This window comes from Tachyglossus aculeatus, chromosome 25, assembly GCF_015852505.1.
Source record: "Tachyglossus aculeatus isolate mTacAcu1 chromosome 25, mTacAcu1.pri, whole genome shotgun sequence".
Taxonomy (NCBI): Eukaryota; Metazoa; Chordata; class Mammalia; order Monotremata; family Tachyglossidae; genus Tachyglossus; species Tachyglossus aculeatus.
The window spans coordinates 18295456-18311408 of NC_052090.1; the positions used below are offsets into that span (position 1 = coordinate 18295456).

Sequence of the window (15953 nt, forward strand, 5' to 3'; positions counted from 1 at the left end):
TAAGGACTGATAAATGTAAACCACATCTTAGCAATACTGTGTCTTCTCAAGAGTTACTTTGTGAGGGTTTATTGCCTTTCCTAGAGCCCAGAGCCCGGATCCGTTCCCTCAATAAATGGGCCTTTAAAAATCCATAACCTTAATTCGATCCAAGTGTTTTTTCACCCCATTGGAAAAAGGATAACAATCCTAAATATATGAGCCAAATATACTTCTGTGAAATGAGCCATACCCACCACTTGAAATCAGAACTGTTTTTTTTTTTTAATTCAGGTTCACTGAACCAAAACTGTTTACAGAATTCTTAAAACACCTCTAACATCTTCAGAAGTGTATCTTTCACCTGCCAAATGTAATTAAGCAGTGTATGTTCACTTGAAATTACAGACATTAAGTTTTCTCTGAAACCTGCCTTCCTAGAGGAAGAAATATGGTCTTGAAACCAGCCTGTGAGTGTTTTGTTTCTTCAATGGGGCCTTACTTAGAACACTGGCCACTCTTTTCGGGGAACCCTTTTTGCCATAAGCAAAATGGGGGTAGTAATGACTTATTGTGAGCCCCATGTGGGACAGTTGTGTCTGACCTGATTATCTTGTATTTATCTCAGAGCTTAGCATAGTGTTTGGCACTGGGTAAACACTTAATAAATACCATAATTTTTATGATTTAACAGAAGTAGGGTTCTTCCATGACTCAAAATATTCAGAGAATACACTGCTCTGATTCTTTGTTATGTGCTGGCCATTTCTTATTACTGAGGTTTCAACGATTCCAGTTTCCTTCTCACTTGGTTTGGATAATGAGAACTTTAATGTGTTTGTAAATCTTCCTAATAATAATATATGTGGTATTAATCAAGTTTCTATTATGGGCTAAGCATAGCAGTAAGCATTGATGTAGCTGCAAGTTAAGCATAGTATATCCTCGAGACTGTAAGCTCGTATTGGGCAGGATATATGTCTACCAACTCTGTTGTACTCTCCCAAGTGCTTAGTACAATAGCCTGCACACAGTAAACACTCAATAAATATGACTGGACATAGTCTTGTCCCACGTGAGGTTCATAGTCTAAAGGGGAGGGAGAAAGATACCTAATCCCCATTTTATAAATGAGGCAACTAAAAGAGAAGGTAAATGACTTGCCCAAGGTCATTCAGCAGGCAGGTGGAGGAGCTGGGATTGTAGCCCTGGTCTGCCCTGGCTCCCAGTTCAATGCTCTTGCCACTAGGCAACTCATGGTATAATAATAATAATAATAATAATGGCATTTATTAAGCACTTACCATGTGCAAAGCACTGTTCTAAGTGCTGGGGAGGTTACAAGGTGATCAGGTTGTCCCATGGGGGGCTCACAGTCTTAGTCCCCATTTTCCAGATAAGGTGACTGAGGCACAGAGAAGTTGTGACTTGCCCAAAGTCACACTGCTGACAAATTGGTGGGGTGGGATTTGAACCCATTACCTCTGACTCCAAAGCCCGTGCTCTTTCCACTGGGCCACGCTGCTTCTCTTGTATAGTGATAAGAGCTTTCCCAATGTAAAATAATCATATTTATTGAACACTTACTGTGTGCAGAGGACTATACTAAGTGCTTGGGAGAGTACAAGATAGCAGAGTTAGTAGACAGAGTCCCGGCCCACAGTCTAGAGAGGGAGACAGACGTTAATATGAATTAAAATATGGGGTGCTACGGGGCTGAAGGAGGGGTGAATGAAGGGTGAAAATGCTACAGCAAGGGTGATGCAGAATTGAGTGGGAGAAGAGGAAAGGAGTGCTTAGTCGGGGAAGGCCTCTTGGAAGAGATGTGGTTTTAATGAGGCTTTGAAAGTGGGGAGAGTGAACATTTGTTGGATATGAAGAGGGAGGGAGTTGCAGGACACGAGTGAGTGGTTGGCAACAAGATGGGCGAGGTTGAGGTGCAGTGAGTAAATTGGCATTAGAGAAGTGAAGTGCATGGGCTGGGTTGCAGGAAATTAGGGAGGTAAATTAGGAGGGGTCAAGGTGATTGAGTGCTTAAAAGCCTATGGTAAGAAGTTTCTGTATGATGTGGAAGTGGATAGGCAACCACTGGAAGTTCTTGAGGAATGGGGAAACATGGACTCAATGAGTTTGTAGAAAAATGATCTAGGCAGCAGAGTGAAGTGTGGACTGCAGTGGGGAGTGACAGGAAGCTGGGATGTCAGCAAGAAAGCTGATGCAGTAATCAAGGCAGGGTAAGAGAACTGCTCGGATTAACGAGGTCATATCTTAGGCAGAGTAATTTATTTAAAATAATGAAATATAAACAAGACGCAAATTTCATAATGGGAAATACCATAATAATCTATTTTAATTTCTCTCTCCCCCTGTAGACTGTAAGCTCTTACCAACTCTGCTGCATTGTACTTTCCCAAGTGCTTAGTTAGCACTCTACATGCAGTAAGTGCTTAATAAATACCATAGTTCACTAAACTGATTCCCTCTTTTCATACTGACCACCATTTGATGCACTGGAAAATAGACTCTTTTCTGGTCTTACTTAACTAGATACAGGTCAAAAAAATTATTCCTGTTCATTGTAGGTATTTTAATATATCTTCTGTACTTTTATTATTTTCAAATCCCTTTTGGAAGCTAAAGGGTTGCCATTTTCATTTTAAACCAAAATAGTACCCCATCTTAAAACTCAAATCCAGTATATTTTCCATGGATGCGACTTCATGCTTTGAGTGGTATCATTTTACTATATGATGGGAGGCAGTATGGCTAATCAGTCAATTGTATTTACGGAGAGCTTACTGTATGCAGGACACTGTACTAAGCGCTTAGAAGAGTATAATACAACAGAGTTGGTAGGTACGTTTCCTGACCACAATGAGCTTACAGTTAGAGGGCCAGGGGGAAAGAATATGGGTCTGGAATCGGGAAGCCCAGGTTCTAATCTCGGTTCCACCACTTGCCCGCTGTATGTCCTTGGGCAAGTCACCCATCTTCTCTGGGCCTCAGTTTCTTCATCTGCAAAATGGAGAGAGAATTCCAGTTCTCCCACCCTCTCAGACTCAGAGCCCCATGTGGGCCAGGGACTGTGTCCATCCTCTTTGAATATATGGTATCTATCCCAGCACTGGCACATAGTAAGCACTTTATAAATGTCCTCATTTATGGGTCACAGTAAATAAGAGACTTCGGAATTTTATGGGCTGATGTCTGGGAGGTAAACAGGATTCTGGAAACTTTCTTTCCTTTTTTTAATGGCACTCTTCATGAACTATGGTCCTATCAATACTTTAATGGACTATTGAGGAATAAAGCCAAATTTTATGAAGTGAGCAACGTGCAGGCATGCATGGTGCATTTCAGAAGTCTTGTGCACTGCTTAATGTGGAGGGAGCAATTCAAATTCACAGTGCCAGAATTCATAATTGGTGTTTACTCATCCTTTCTCTTGTACAGTTGAAAACATGGGCTACTTCTATTTGTCATACTTGATCCAATCAGTGAGAGCCTGCAGGTGGAATAGCCTTGTTTTCAGTGAGAGCCTGTAGGTGAAATAGCCATGTTTTTGCTTGGAACATTTTTTTACCAGCCAGCCTTGTGCTTTTGATAGGGTAATGAAGAGTTCCCTGAGGGAGCATCATAAAAACAAGAGACACTGTGGCTGTGAAATGGGGAGGAGGGGTTCCCCAAATTATCCCCCTACTCCCTAGCACCTCTGGGGACAAACCAAATCAGGCAGATGGGTGTGACCACTTCTCTCTAAAGAGAAGTAGGGAACTTTTCTACCAACTCTGTTGCACTGTACTCTGCCAAGTGTTTAGTACAGTGCTCTGCCCAAAGTATGTGCTCAATAAATACTATGATGAGCTCGAAGGAAAAAAACTCCACAGACACAATCAGGGAACCCATTGAACTTTTGAACAACCCTGACTGCCTAGAAATTCCTTCTAATTTATGCTCCTCTATCATTGAATGCCTTTTCCTCTCCCCCATTTCTTCCCTTAGAACAGATGAAGAGCAATTTATCTCTACTCTCTTCAAGACTTTCTTATCTCTGGCTTTACGGTTAAACAAAGGCTTTTAAATATCAAAGGTTGTTGCCATCTTTGATTTGCTCTTCAAAAGGAGCTAATCTCCAGCGCCAATTGTAATGCTTAGATAATTTACTTAATGCTGGGAAAATGGCTCCTACACAGGCTTCCTCATGAGGAGTAAATATAAGATGGCATCCAGGGTTTGACTGAGTGGATGTGAATGTGCTAAACATCCAATATTTATTGCTGAGGAAAACACTATAAAGGAAATGCATATTCTTTTCTAATGATTTCAGTGATACCATATTTTAATCCATTAGCTTTTATTTGGGTTATTACTTCTAACTAATTTAAATACTTTAATGAATGATTTTATTGTGCTTGTGCCCTTAGGGTTTCTAATGGAAAGGGCACAATTTAAAAAATTCAATAAAGAATAACGTTCCTGACTTTGAATTCCAGACTATCATAAAGCCAGGGATGGCAGCGGTTGGGAGGTTTTTGGGAGGGTCCTGTCTGCAGAACTGAGAGATAATCAGATGCTTTTATGCCCACTGTTTTTATTTTAAATGCCCTGCCTTCTTCTATCTAGGCCTCAGGCTCACAGTGACCAGAGAAGGTAACATACAGGCGCTGGAGATGATGCAGGGTTGGGTGGGGAGGGGTCAGGGTTTTCTCCTTTCCCCCCCCACTGAAGAAATGCCCTGATTGGGTGGCCCGGGATAAAATTCTGCAAAATGTGTGATGATGTCATTGGATTACGCTGTGTGTCATCAGGGGCTACCCTGGAAGGAAAGGGCATGTCCAAAGTGTGTTGCGAGTTAATAATAATTATGGTATTTAAGTGCTTACCATTGTGCTAACCATTATACTTACCACTGTACCATGTGCCACCTATTGTACTATGCACTGGGGTAGATATGAGATCATTAGGGTGAATAAAGTCCCTGTTCCACATGGGGCTCACAATCTAAGGGGTGGTCTGGGATAGGGGAGAACACACTTTAACCCCCACTTTGAGGAAACTAAGGCCCAAGTCACAGAACAGACAAATGGCTGAGGCAGGATTAGAACCCAGGGCCTCTGATCACTAGGTCACACCACTTTTTGGCTTACCATAGAAGTCGTTGGCATGAGAACTGCAAATCTCTGTTCAACCCTGGTTTAATAAGCTTGTTTTGTTGTTGCTTAATGGTATTTGTTAAGTGCTTACTACATGCCAGGCACTGTTCTAAGCACTGGGGTAGATACAAGGTAATCAGGTTGGACACAGGCCCTGTCCCACACGGAGCTCACAGTTTTTACCTTCATTTACCTCAGATGAGGTAACTGAGGCACAGAGAAGTGAAGTGACTGGCTCAAGATCACACAGCAGACGGGTGGAGGAGGCGGGAGTAAAACCCAGGTCCTTCTGGCTCCCAGGACCATGCTCTTATTCACTAGGCCATGCTGCGTGTTTTGAGGTGAGAATACATCACCGTCATCATCAATGGTATTTATTGAGAGCTTATTATGAGCAGAACGCTGTACTAAGTGCTTGGGAGAGTTTGAGATAACAGGAGTTGGCAGACACATTCCCTGGCTCCAATGAGCTTACAGTCCAGAGAGGGAGACGGACATTAATTGATAGAGAAAGAAAATCTGGTCAGAGCATATTCTCAGTACCTCTGAGAATATGAGCAAGGGCAAGGTTTCGTAGCCCATGCTACAAAGGCACAATTCACCTTGACAGAATGAATGTATTTTCATAAAATAGCCTATATACAATGATTACTTGAGTCAGCTGGATAATTAACTATTTCCCCAGGTGATTGGGGTCAATAAAAATGTGTAGTGGTTAATAGTAAATCATGTTGAATTCAGTTATTTTACTAGCTACATAATACAGACTGTAGAGCTTGAATAGAGGGGGCTAGTAAATCTTCTGTACTTATCTGCAAGGGTGAGAAACACATCTATTCTAGTATAGACTTCTCTCAGAAACATAATAGCTTTGAAACAAGGGTTCACTTCTAGCTGAGAGTGGGTGTTTACCACATTATTCCCATTTGTGTGCATATAATATTCAGCTATACATAAAGTACATTTAACAGCTCCAGCAAAAATTCTACTGCCAAAGAAGAAAAATGTCACGGTAAGCGGGAAAAAGTGCTTGTTTTTTTAAAAGCAAAAATGGCAATTCACAGCATTTATACAAATTGTCATATACTGTAGGTTGCAATTCTAAGTCTGAATAGTACCGAAAGTTGCAACGAAGGGCAAATCTGGGGGCGCTTGTTTAAAATGGAATGGTTTAGTCAGTATTATAGCATTTTGGCAATCTGCATAGCATTACCTATAATGCTTTCTACTGAGATTTTTACTTTACATATTGATTTTTACCCCATGTGTAGTGACCTGGCTGGAGCCCCACTTACTTTAATGATTATAAAAAAGAAACTTAACTTGGAGGAGAAATTCAACCCCATTTTTACAGCTCATGGGGAGATTAACCACTTAACTATGAAATTTCTACCAAACTAATAGCCTTAAAGCAATGCTTCCCTTTGTTGATTTGCTGACATAAATTAGTTCAAATTTGTGAGCGATCCCAATCTCTTATTAATAAAAATGAATGACATATATACTATTGTTTCACCAATGGAATATATTTCAGAACAGTGGATTATTTCAACCTATTCTTCATTAAGTCCTCAGTCTTCTTTCTGCCCTAGCTTTCTTTCTATAAATTTATTTCCTGAAATCATTCCCACACTGGCCATTAATTCTACATTTTGGTATAAGAGATTTTTATTTGTGGGCATATTTGGGTATGAGGATGTTCAGATCTACAGTAAATCAATCAAGTTGTAATCCAGTCAGAATTCCTTTTTGAAATAAATGCCCTGGTGCCAGCCTTCTGATTGGGTCTACGTTTGCTCCTGAGCACTAAGCACAGTGCTACACACCCAGTGGTGCTCAATAAACACGAATGCCTGATTGATTCATCTGTTGCCAGGATGAGATTTAGAAATTTTTTAAAATTCCAATCCTCAAGAAGCCCTTTGCATTCTCCCTGGCCCCTCTGAACTCCCTGCTATTCCTCAGCATTTTTTCATTCATCCCTACCAACTCTCTATCTCTAGTCAAGTACTTGGTACAGTGCTCTGCCCAAAGTAAGCACTCAGTAAATACCATTGATTGGCTGCATAGTTATGGTTCTTCAATCCCTGATCCCGTATTGGTAGCTTATTGTTTATTTGCTCTTATTTACGGAGGATAAATGTCATGTGACATTTTCATGGGACAAACTGTTTCTGAGGCCTTTTTCATAGCCTTAATTCTTTTGGTCTGACATTTATTATGGATGGCTCTTTCTCTGTGTTTATTTATTTTTTTAATTCCAGGGGAATGTCAGTGGCTGAACTGCACTCAAGCAAACCTCCTGACCACGTCAAATCTTAGTTCTTTGTTCTTTTAAGTTCTTTATCTGCATGCTCTTTTCCAAGCAGGTTGTAGATGGTTTAGCAGAGGCCCGGGAGGCAAAAAGACTGGATGTGATATGGTGATTAAGGAGGGAAAATCAAGATTGGGAAGAGCAGACCTCCTCCCAAATTCATGACTACTTCCTCCTCAGGCGGCAGGGACAGTGATGTGTGGATTCAGAGAATCTGCAAACTACTGTTATTCAAATGTTTTCAAGGCAATAAGGTGCTAAGTGGAATTGTTAGGATTTCCTTCTAAATGAAGTTGAGCTGATGCATCTGAATTATGTTAGAATTTTGAAATCCATTCCAGGGTTTAGTAGTAGAAGTAGTAATAACATAATTTATTGAGATCACTGTGTGCACAGCACTGTATTAAACCCGGGAAAAAATACCCAGGTGGGTATTAGACGATAGTGCCTGGCACTTAGTACAGTGCTTGGCTTATAGTAAGCACTTAAAGAACAATAATTGTGGCACTGGTTTTCAATTAATAACAAACAAAACGACATCCATAGGCAAGTCTCCTCCCTGCAATGGAGAGAAATGTCACTTCTCATGCACTTTGACATCCAATGCCGGCTTTTTTATGGGGTTCCGTTTTGGAACAGAATGCTGACATCCTTACTAACTTTCCTTAAGACAAATCTGTTTACTCATTTATTTCTGAAAGGGAGAACTTTATTCCCCCCTAGTCTAGGGATATATATTCCCAAATCCTTCCTGGAAATCAGTTTTGAGTCAACAAGCGCTTTCCCAAATTTTGGTTTGGTATTGAGGTTTTCATGAAAGGAAAATCATAGAAGAGGATGTCTAAGTTGTCATCTCTCCTGGTAAATCCCTGTCAAAGCCTGCAGGGAGATGGTTAGATTCTGGCACCCCAACCAGCCATCACGTGTTACCTTGGATACGAGGCTTGCTCTGTAAGCAGCTAGCTGCTTCAGGTACTCCTTCTTTGCTGCTTCGGTTTTCTTTTTGTAGACCTACGCAAACAACAAAGAGCAATAGATGGGTAACTGCACTGGCTTTTCTCACAGAACCACAGTTTACATTAACAAACACATGTGTGTCTCTTCTTAATCCATTTTTCAAATATTCCAGTGGAAGCAATGGTGAGCCTCCCGGAGAGACAATAACCATGCCTAATTCCCACTTGTGTATTCTTTCCCAGCGCTTAGTGCAGGCTCTGCACAATCAATCAACTGTACTTATTGAGTGCTTACTGTGTGTAGACCACTGTACTAAGCATTAGAGAGAATACAATGCAAGAGTTGGTAGACAGATTGCCTGTGCAGAAGCTTATGGTCTAGAGGACAGCACTTCATTAATACTATTATTGCTGCTACTACTTACTACTACTACTCTGCCATACATTTTTAAAGGGTAGAAAGGTGGTAAAATGGTCAAAATCAGAGGACTGATTCTGCATTCTGTACAAAAATTTTGTTGATTTAGTAATCAATCCCCATTCGACTGTAAACTCCTTAAGGGCAAGCACTGTGCCTCTCACTTTTTATTGCACTCTCCCAAGTGCCTAGTACAGTGCTCTACACATGGTTAAGTACCAAATTAACACTACTGAAGATACGAATGTAACTGATAATACAATTTCACTGGGGAGTGTTCAGATCACCACAACATGTTCAACACCTGGCCTGTCTGCTCCATATTTAGGGGGCTAAATAAGTATTGGCCAAGTGCTAACTATGTTTTAAGCACTGCGGGACATTCCATACAATCAGATCAGACAAGGTCCCTATCCCACAAGATGCTTGGAGTTAAGGGGGTGGAGGAATGGGTAATTAATTTCCTTTAACAGATAAAGGAATTGAGGTTCAGAGAATTTAAAATGACTTGCCCAAGAGCACAGGGGAGACAAGCGATGGAGTTGGGATTAGAACGCAGGTCTTTTGAATCCCAGACCCTTGTTTTTTCCATGAGGTCATGCAAAGCATGAATTCAAACAAGTCTTGATGAATTTTCTAGGTCAGAAGTGTTTTCTCCAACATGTGGTAGTCTTTAACATTTGTATTGTTTTCTTCCAGCTCCCTTAAATCCCACAGCCCTTCACCCTATGAATACCTCCTAGAAGCCTAGGAAAATTCCAAAAGGGAACAGCTAGTTCCCAAAAGCTTCATATGGCCTCTGACAATCTATTTCCCGAGTATAACCCGGGCTGACATAGACCTTTCCACAAGAGAAGCAACATGGCATAGTGAATAGAGCCCAGGCCTGGGCATCAGAAGGTCATGAGTCTCATCCCAGCTCCACCACTTGTCTTCTGTGCGGCCTTGGGCAAGTCACTTCACTTTTCTATGCCTCAGTTCTCTCATCTGTAAAATGGAGATTGAGACTGTGAGTCCCACATGGGACAGGGACTCTGTCCAACCCCATTTGCTTGTATCCACCCCAGTGCTTAGTACAGTGCCTGGCACAAAGTAAGTGCTTAACAGATGCCATTATTATTATTATAGTATTTTCTCCCAAGTAAACATATTCTTCTGAAATTAATTTTAGTTTATAGAAGTTTTCACTTGAAATGGAAAGTCTTAAAGATAAGGGTGAAAAACTTAATACACTTTGGAAAGAGATTAGAGAATGACTTTCTAGGTACATGAAAGGTCATGTTGTTCACTGGGCTTATTTCAATGCACAGAGAAGAATCATTAGATGTTAAAAAAACATTTTGTGTAGGCATCTGTTTATTGCCACGTTGGCTGCCAAGTTGTTATAGTCTGCTCTTGACAATCTCCCGATGTCTGTGCTCAAACTTCTTTTCACCAGCCGCTTTCTTTTGCATTTCTTCACTTCTTAAGAAAATGTCATAACTGTTAAGATTGTCTTTCCCCACCTCTAACTCCCATACATTCCTTGCTGGGAAATATTTGTACAAGTTTATAATCTCCAGTATACCCTCAGCTTCTTCTTCTGGCCAGAGCAATGACCGATAATGGCTCTCAATGCTCACATTCTGCTCAAATGCTAGAGCTCAAAAGAACCTGTCTCGTCCATTCATTGATTCAATCGTATTTATTGAGTGCTTACTGTGTGCAGAGCACGGTACTAAGCACTTGTACTATCTTCTACCCACTAAGAGCTTAATGGGAATCTGACACCAGAACTCACGCTCTCTAAGAATCTGAGCCGGAGACTTTCTTCTTGATCACTCCTTTGTTTTTGCTCTTCATAATTTACATGGATCACATACAAACACCATATATGCCATCTGAAAATCCTTCTGTTCAATGAAGCATCTTGCCTGCTGTGTGACTTTGGGCAAGTCACTTAACTTCTCCATGCCTCAGTTTCCTCATTTGTAAAATGGGGCTTCGATATCTGTTCTCCCTCCTTTTTAGAATTTGAGCCCCATGTGGGACAGGGACCATGTCTGATTATCCTGTATCTACCCCAGTGTTTAGTACAGTGCTCGGCACATAGTAAGCTCTTAAGAACCACAATTATGATCTATTATTATTAATGCAAGCATGCCGATGTGCTCCTCCACCTGTCAGTGCCATTTTGTACTGTACTGTACCAGTTTCTAGACTAAGGGGACTCCCTAAATACTGGGAGAGGTTACAAGGTTCCTGTGAAGTATGAGAAAGGCAAGATTGGTGAGTAGCAGAGGGTGGTCTATCACGGGGAAGGTAGTGGAGAGTTCTAGACTGCAAGCTCACTGTGGGCTTTAAAGCAATCAATCACCTTGCCCCCTCCTAACTCACCACACTGCTCTCCTACAACCCGGCCTGTACACTTCACTCTTTTAATGCCAACCTACTCATTGTACCTACATCTATCTCACCACTGACCTCTCGCTCAAGTCCTGCCTCTGGCTTGGAATTCCCTCCCTCTTAATTTTGGACAGACAATTACTCTCCCCACCTTCAAAGCCTAATTGAATAATAATAATAATAATAATGGCATTTATTAAGCACTTACTATGTGCAAAGCACTGTTCTAAGCACTGGGGAGGTTACAAGGTGATCAGGTTGTCCCACGGGGGCTCACAGTCTTAATCCCCATTTTACAGAGGAGGGAACTGAGACACAGAGAAGTTAAGTGACTTGCCCAAAGTCACACAGCTGACAATAGGCAGAACCAGGATTTGAACCCATGACCTCTGACTCCAAAGCCCGTGCTCTTTCCATTTAGTCATGCTTGTAAAGCTTCTGCAGGAGGCCTTCCCTGACTAAGCCCTCATTTCCTCTTCCCCCACTCCCTTCGGCATCACCCTGATTTGCTCCCTTTACTCACCCATCCCTCAGTCCCACAGCATTTATGTACATATCAGTAATTAATTTATATCAATGTCTATTTCCCTGTCTAGATTGTAAGCTCATTGTGGGAAGGGGATGTGTCTACCAATTCCATTATTTTGTATTCTTCCAAGCCCTTACTATGGTGCTCTGCACACAGTAAGTACTCAATAATTACCACTGATTGATGGAGAAGTCAAAAAGGATCAATGTGGTGAAGTGGTTGTTTGTTCTGGGTGGGTTATATAACCTTGATGCCTTTGGTGACTCTCAGGGACTCGGTCAATTAGGGGAAAAATAACTGATTTTGTAGCAATATGTTATTACTGACATCTTCTGGGTGAATGAGAATTCTGGGTCAGTCTGATTAATGCTTAAAGTTCAAGTGGGAATATGAAAGAGAGACTCTTCATTTCAGTTTATGTATACACATGAATTCTCCATTCCCAGTTCTTGAGCCTGTTGATAGTATCCATGTAATCATTTAAGGCCAAATTAGTACTTGGTTTTTGGAGATTGATGCCATCTGAAACTTAGAGAATAGAGGACCCTAACTCTCATCGACTGTTCAAGTTTTTGTTTAAAAGGTGTGCACAATTTATATGCTCCAGCGGCATTAATCAGGGATTCAGAAACACAGAGCCATGTAGCTATGTATTGATTTCTTTTTTTCTTGGGAAAGACGATTTCTGGATATAGTCTCTTTTAAACCTCCTTTTAAAGAAATAAATTAGACTCAAATGACCTCAAACTGACAGTGTTTACATATATTCTTCACTCCACCACACAAACCTTTTAAGAGGGTTTTTCCTTCTCCACAGATAGTGATCCTTTTCACAGCTTTGACTATATATCTCTGATAGTAACATGTATTTATATAACCCAGGCATCTGAAACTTGTTTTTCAGGTTGTCAAGGTGGATCAGACAACCATGGTCCATTCAGTTCCCAATGGATTTTCTTTTTCTGATAGTGTCTCTATTATTCCTCCAATAGATCATTTAAAAAGTAGTGGAGCAAGATAATATCATTCACACATCGATTTCACCCCTCATAATATTTTATCAACTGTTTTCCATAGAAGCATTTCAGGAGCCTTGATTGAAAAGAATTAGGAGCCAATACGTGGCAATAGCACAATTTCTTTACCTGACCTCTTATACTGCTCACAGGACAACCAAGAGTTAATTTTCTTCACTCCACCCATTAGCAGTAATGAACGGAATATAGCTAACTCCATGAATTTCATGCTGAAAATCTGCCCCCAAGTTTCACTTGGAGATCAAAGTGGTTATGGGATACCTGACCAGAATTAATATTTCCAAGTTTTCAACAAATGGCTCCCCACTGGCTATTGATGATTGGCAGTGTGGGATCATTCACAGAAGTGTCCAAGTGCCATTTTAGAAAGGAGTAAATTCATCATGTCATATTACATGGATTGATGGAGTCTGCCTCTCCTGAACAGGTGAAACACTCCTACAAGAGCTCAGGAGAAGACTTAAAGGAATGATATAAGGAGAAATATTTCCCTACAGTCATTTTGGCTATAACATGCCCTCTGGGTGTAACACGATAGATGCATTAAGGAACATTATTCCCAAAACACAATTCTGTCCTGGGAATAACTAGATCGGAATCTGGTGTAGGGAAAAACAGCTGTGGGCAAGTGGCATCTTTCTAGGTGTGATACTGCTAGATTTTCCAGCTTCTTCCTCAGCCTTACACTGTGTCTCTGTTTCTCTAGACTGTAAACTCATTGTGGGCAGGGAATGTGTCTAGCAATTCTGTTATATTGCACTCTCCCAAGCTATTAGTATGGTGCTCTGCACACAGTAAACACTTAATAAGTTCTGTTGATTGATCTTTGTGTTTCTGAAATTTATCATACAGACAGTTCTCCTACAAGCAGCATGGCACAGTGGATAGAGCATGGACCCGAGAGTCAGACGGTCATGGGTTCTAATCCTGCCTCTGCTACTTGTCTACTGTGTGACCTTGGGCAAGTCACTTTACTTCTCTGTGTAAAATAGGGGTCGAGGCTGCGAACCTCCTGTGGGACAGGGACTGTGTCCGATCTGATTTGCTTGTATCCACCCCAGCATTTAGTCCCGTACCTGGCGCGTATTAAGCACTTAACAAATACCACAGAAGGGGTTTCACTCTTGATGAAGGCCAGCTTAAGGAAACTTCATTTTATAACCTGTGTGCCTTGACAACTACATAACTGCACATAACCCTTTCTGACAGTGCATTCACTTTCTATCCAGACAGGAAGGCATTATTGGAAGAATGTTCCCCAGTTCTCTAACAAGTGTACTACCAAAAAGGCACGTTATGAAAGAATTGGGTAGTTTATATAAAATTGCTATGAGATGCAAGGGAATAAAGCATTTTTCTAATGTTGGACTTAGTAGTAGAGGAGTGGTCTTGAAAAACATCAGTCACGGTAGTATTTTTGAACCATCTACTCCTAACCCATTAAACCCCACTGAATCAATGGTTATTCTATGGGGAGAGAGGTGGGCACATGGGGACAGATCTGCAGCTGTGTTGGGGCTCCCTAATTTAAGCTTCCCAATCCATATACTTTGTAGTTTATCTAAAAGGGCTGACAGTCTTATTTAGGATAGTCACCGTGGCTCACCTAATTCCAAATGATTTTCTTAATGGAAAGGTTCTAAACTGAGCGGCCTCATGGAAAGCCATTTGCTTAGGGAGAAATAGACAGCCACTGATGCAGAAGTGCAATATTTTATTTTTATGGTATTTAACTGCTTACTAAGTGCCAGGGACTGTACGAAGCACTGGGGTAGACACAAGCTAGTCAGGTTGGACACAGTCCACGTTGCACACAGGGCTCATAGTCTTCAACTCCATTTTACATGTAAGGTAACTGTGGCACAGAGAAGTTAAGTGACTTGATAAAGGTCACACTGCAGACAAGTGGCAGAGCTGGGATTAGAACCCATGTCCTTCTGATTTCCAGGCCCATGCTCTAACCATTAGACCACACTGCCGCTCATTTCATTCATTCATTCATTCAATCGTATTTATTGAGCGCTTACTGTGTGCAAAGCACTGTACTGTTTGGGAAGTACAAGTTGGCAACATATAGAAAGGGTCCCTACCCAACAACGGGCTCACAGTCTAGAAGGGGGAGACAGACAACAAAACAAAATATATTAACAAAATAAAATAAATAGGATAGGAAATATGTAGAAGTAAAATAAATACAGTAATAAATCTGTACAAACATATACAGGTGCTGTGGGGAGGGGACGGAGGTAGGGCGGGGGCGATGGGGAGGGGGAGAGGAAGGAGGGGGCTCAGTCTGGGAAGGCCTCCTGGAGGAGGTGAGCTCTCAGTAGGGCTTTGAAGGGAGGAAGAGAGCTAAGTTGGCGGATGTGTGGAGGGAGGGCATTCCAGGCCAGGGGGAGGATGTGGGCCAGGGGTCGACGGCGGGACAGGCGAGAATGAGGCACAGTGAGGAGGTGAGTGGCAGAGGAGCGGAGGGTACAGAGGAGCAGAGGGTACAGAGGAGCGGAGGGTACCAGAACAATGAGTAGGAGGAAAAAAAAATCCCAACCAACAGAATCTGAAAGGTCTTTGGCTTCTATCTCAAGGTTAACTATGAGATCTGCTGTCAAATATATGAGTCAATAGGCTATTGCATAACAGACTGAAGAAATGGCAGTGGCAACTTTTGGCAATGGAATCAGACTTTAGGTAATGTCTAATGAGACTTAAGTGACTAAAGTTTATGTGAAAAGGATGGGTATGAACTATAACAAATTGGGGTTGAGATGATCTCCCCCTCACTCTTAGGGGAGTGTGATTCTTATGGAAAATATTGAGTCTCAGGTGGGCTGCAAAATGGCTTCTGAATAGCCCATGGCTGGGTGATATAAAGTGCAAAGTTGGTTGGAGGGAGATTAAAACAGTTAAAATATATTATAAGCAGTTCATCCCAGTTTATCCAAGTGTTTTTTGGTCTGTCCTGTCCTCAAACTGCTTTATGGTGATGGTTGCTTCTGTGAAAACGTTACTGTAGTCTCTAGTGAGACCAGTTGCATTGTGTGGATGGATAAAATGAATGAAAAATCTACCGAGGACCCAATCAATAGCTGGGTTTTTTTAAATACTCTAGTCAAAGCACTGAATACTGAGTGTGTGGGATAGAAAATAGAGGTGAGTGTCATGATCCTTGACCTCAAGGAGCT

General features: G+C 41.4%; 1 protein-coding gene across 2 annotated transcripts in view; it reads right to left on the reverse strand.

The window, feature by feature from the left end:
* TOX (thymocyte selection associated high mobility group box) overlaps nucleotides 1–15953 on the reverse strand; it is a 403502-nt gene that overhangs the window by 16318 nt on the left and 371231 nt on the right. For both annotated transcript variants that reach the window (XM_038766697.1, XM_038766698.1), the window contains one exon: nucleotides 8377–8457. In XM_038766697.1, the coding sequence (XP_038622625.1) occupies nucleotides 8377–8457 (81 nt within the window). The remainder of the gene's footprint in view (nucleotides 1–8376; nucleotides 8458–15953) is intronic.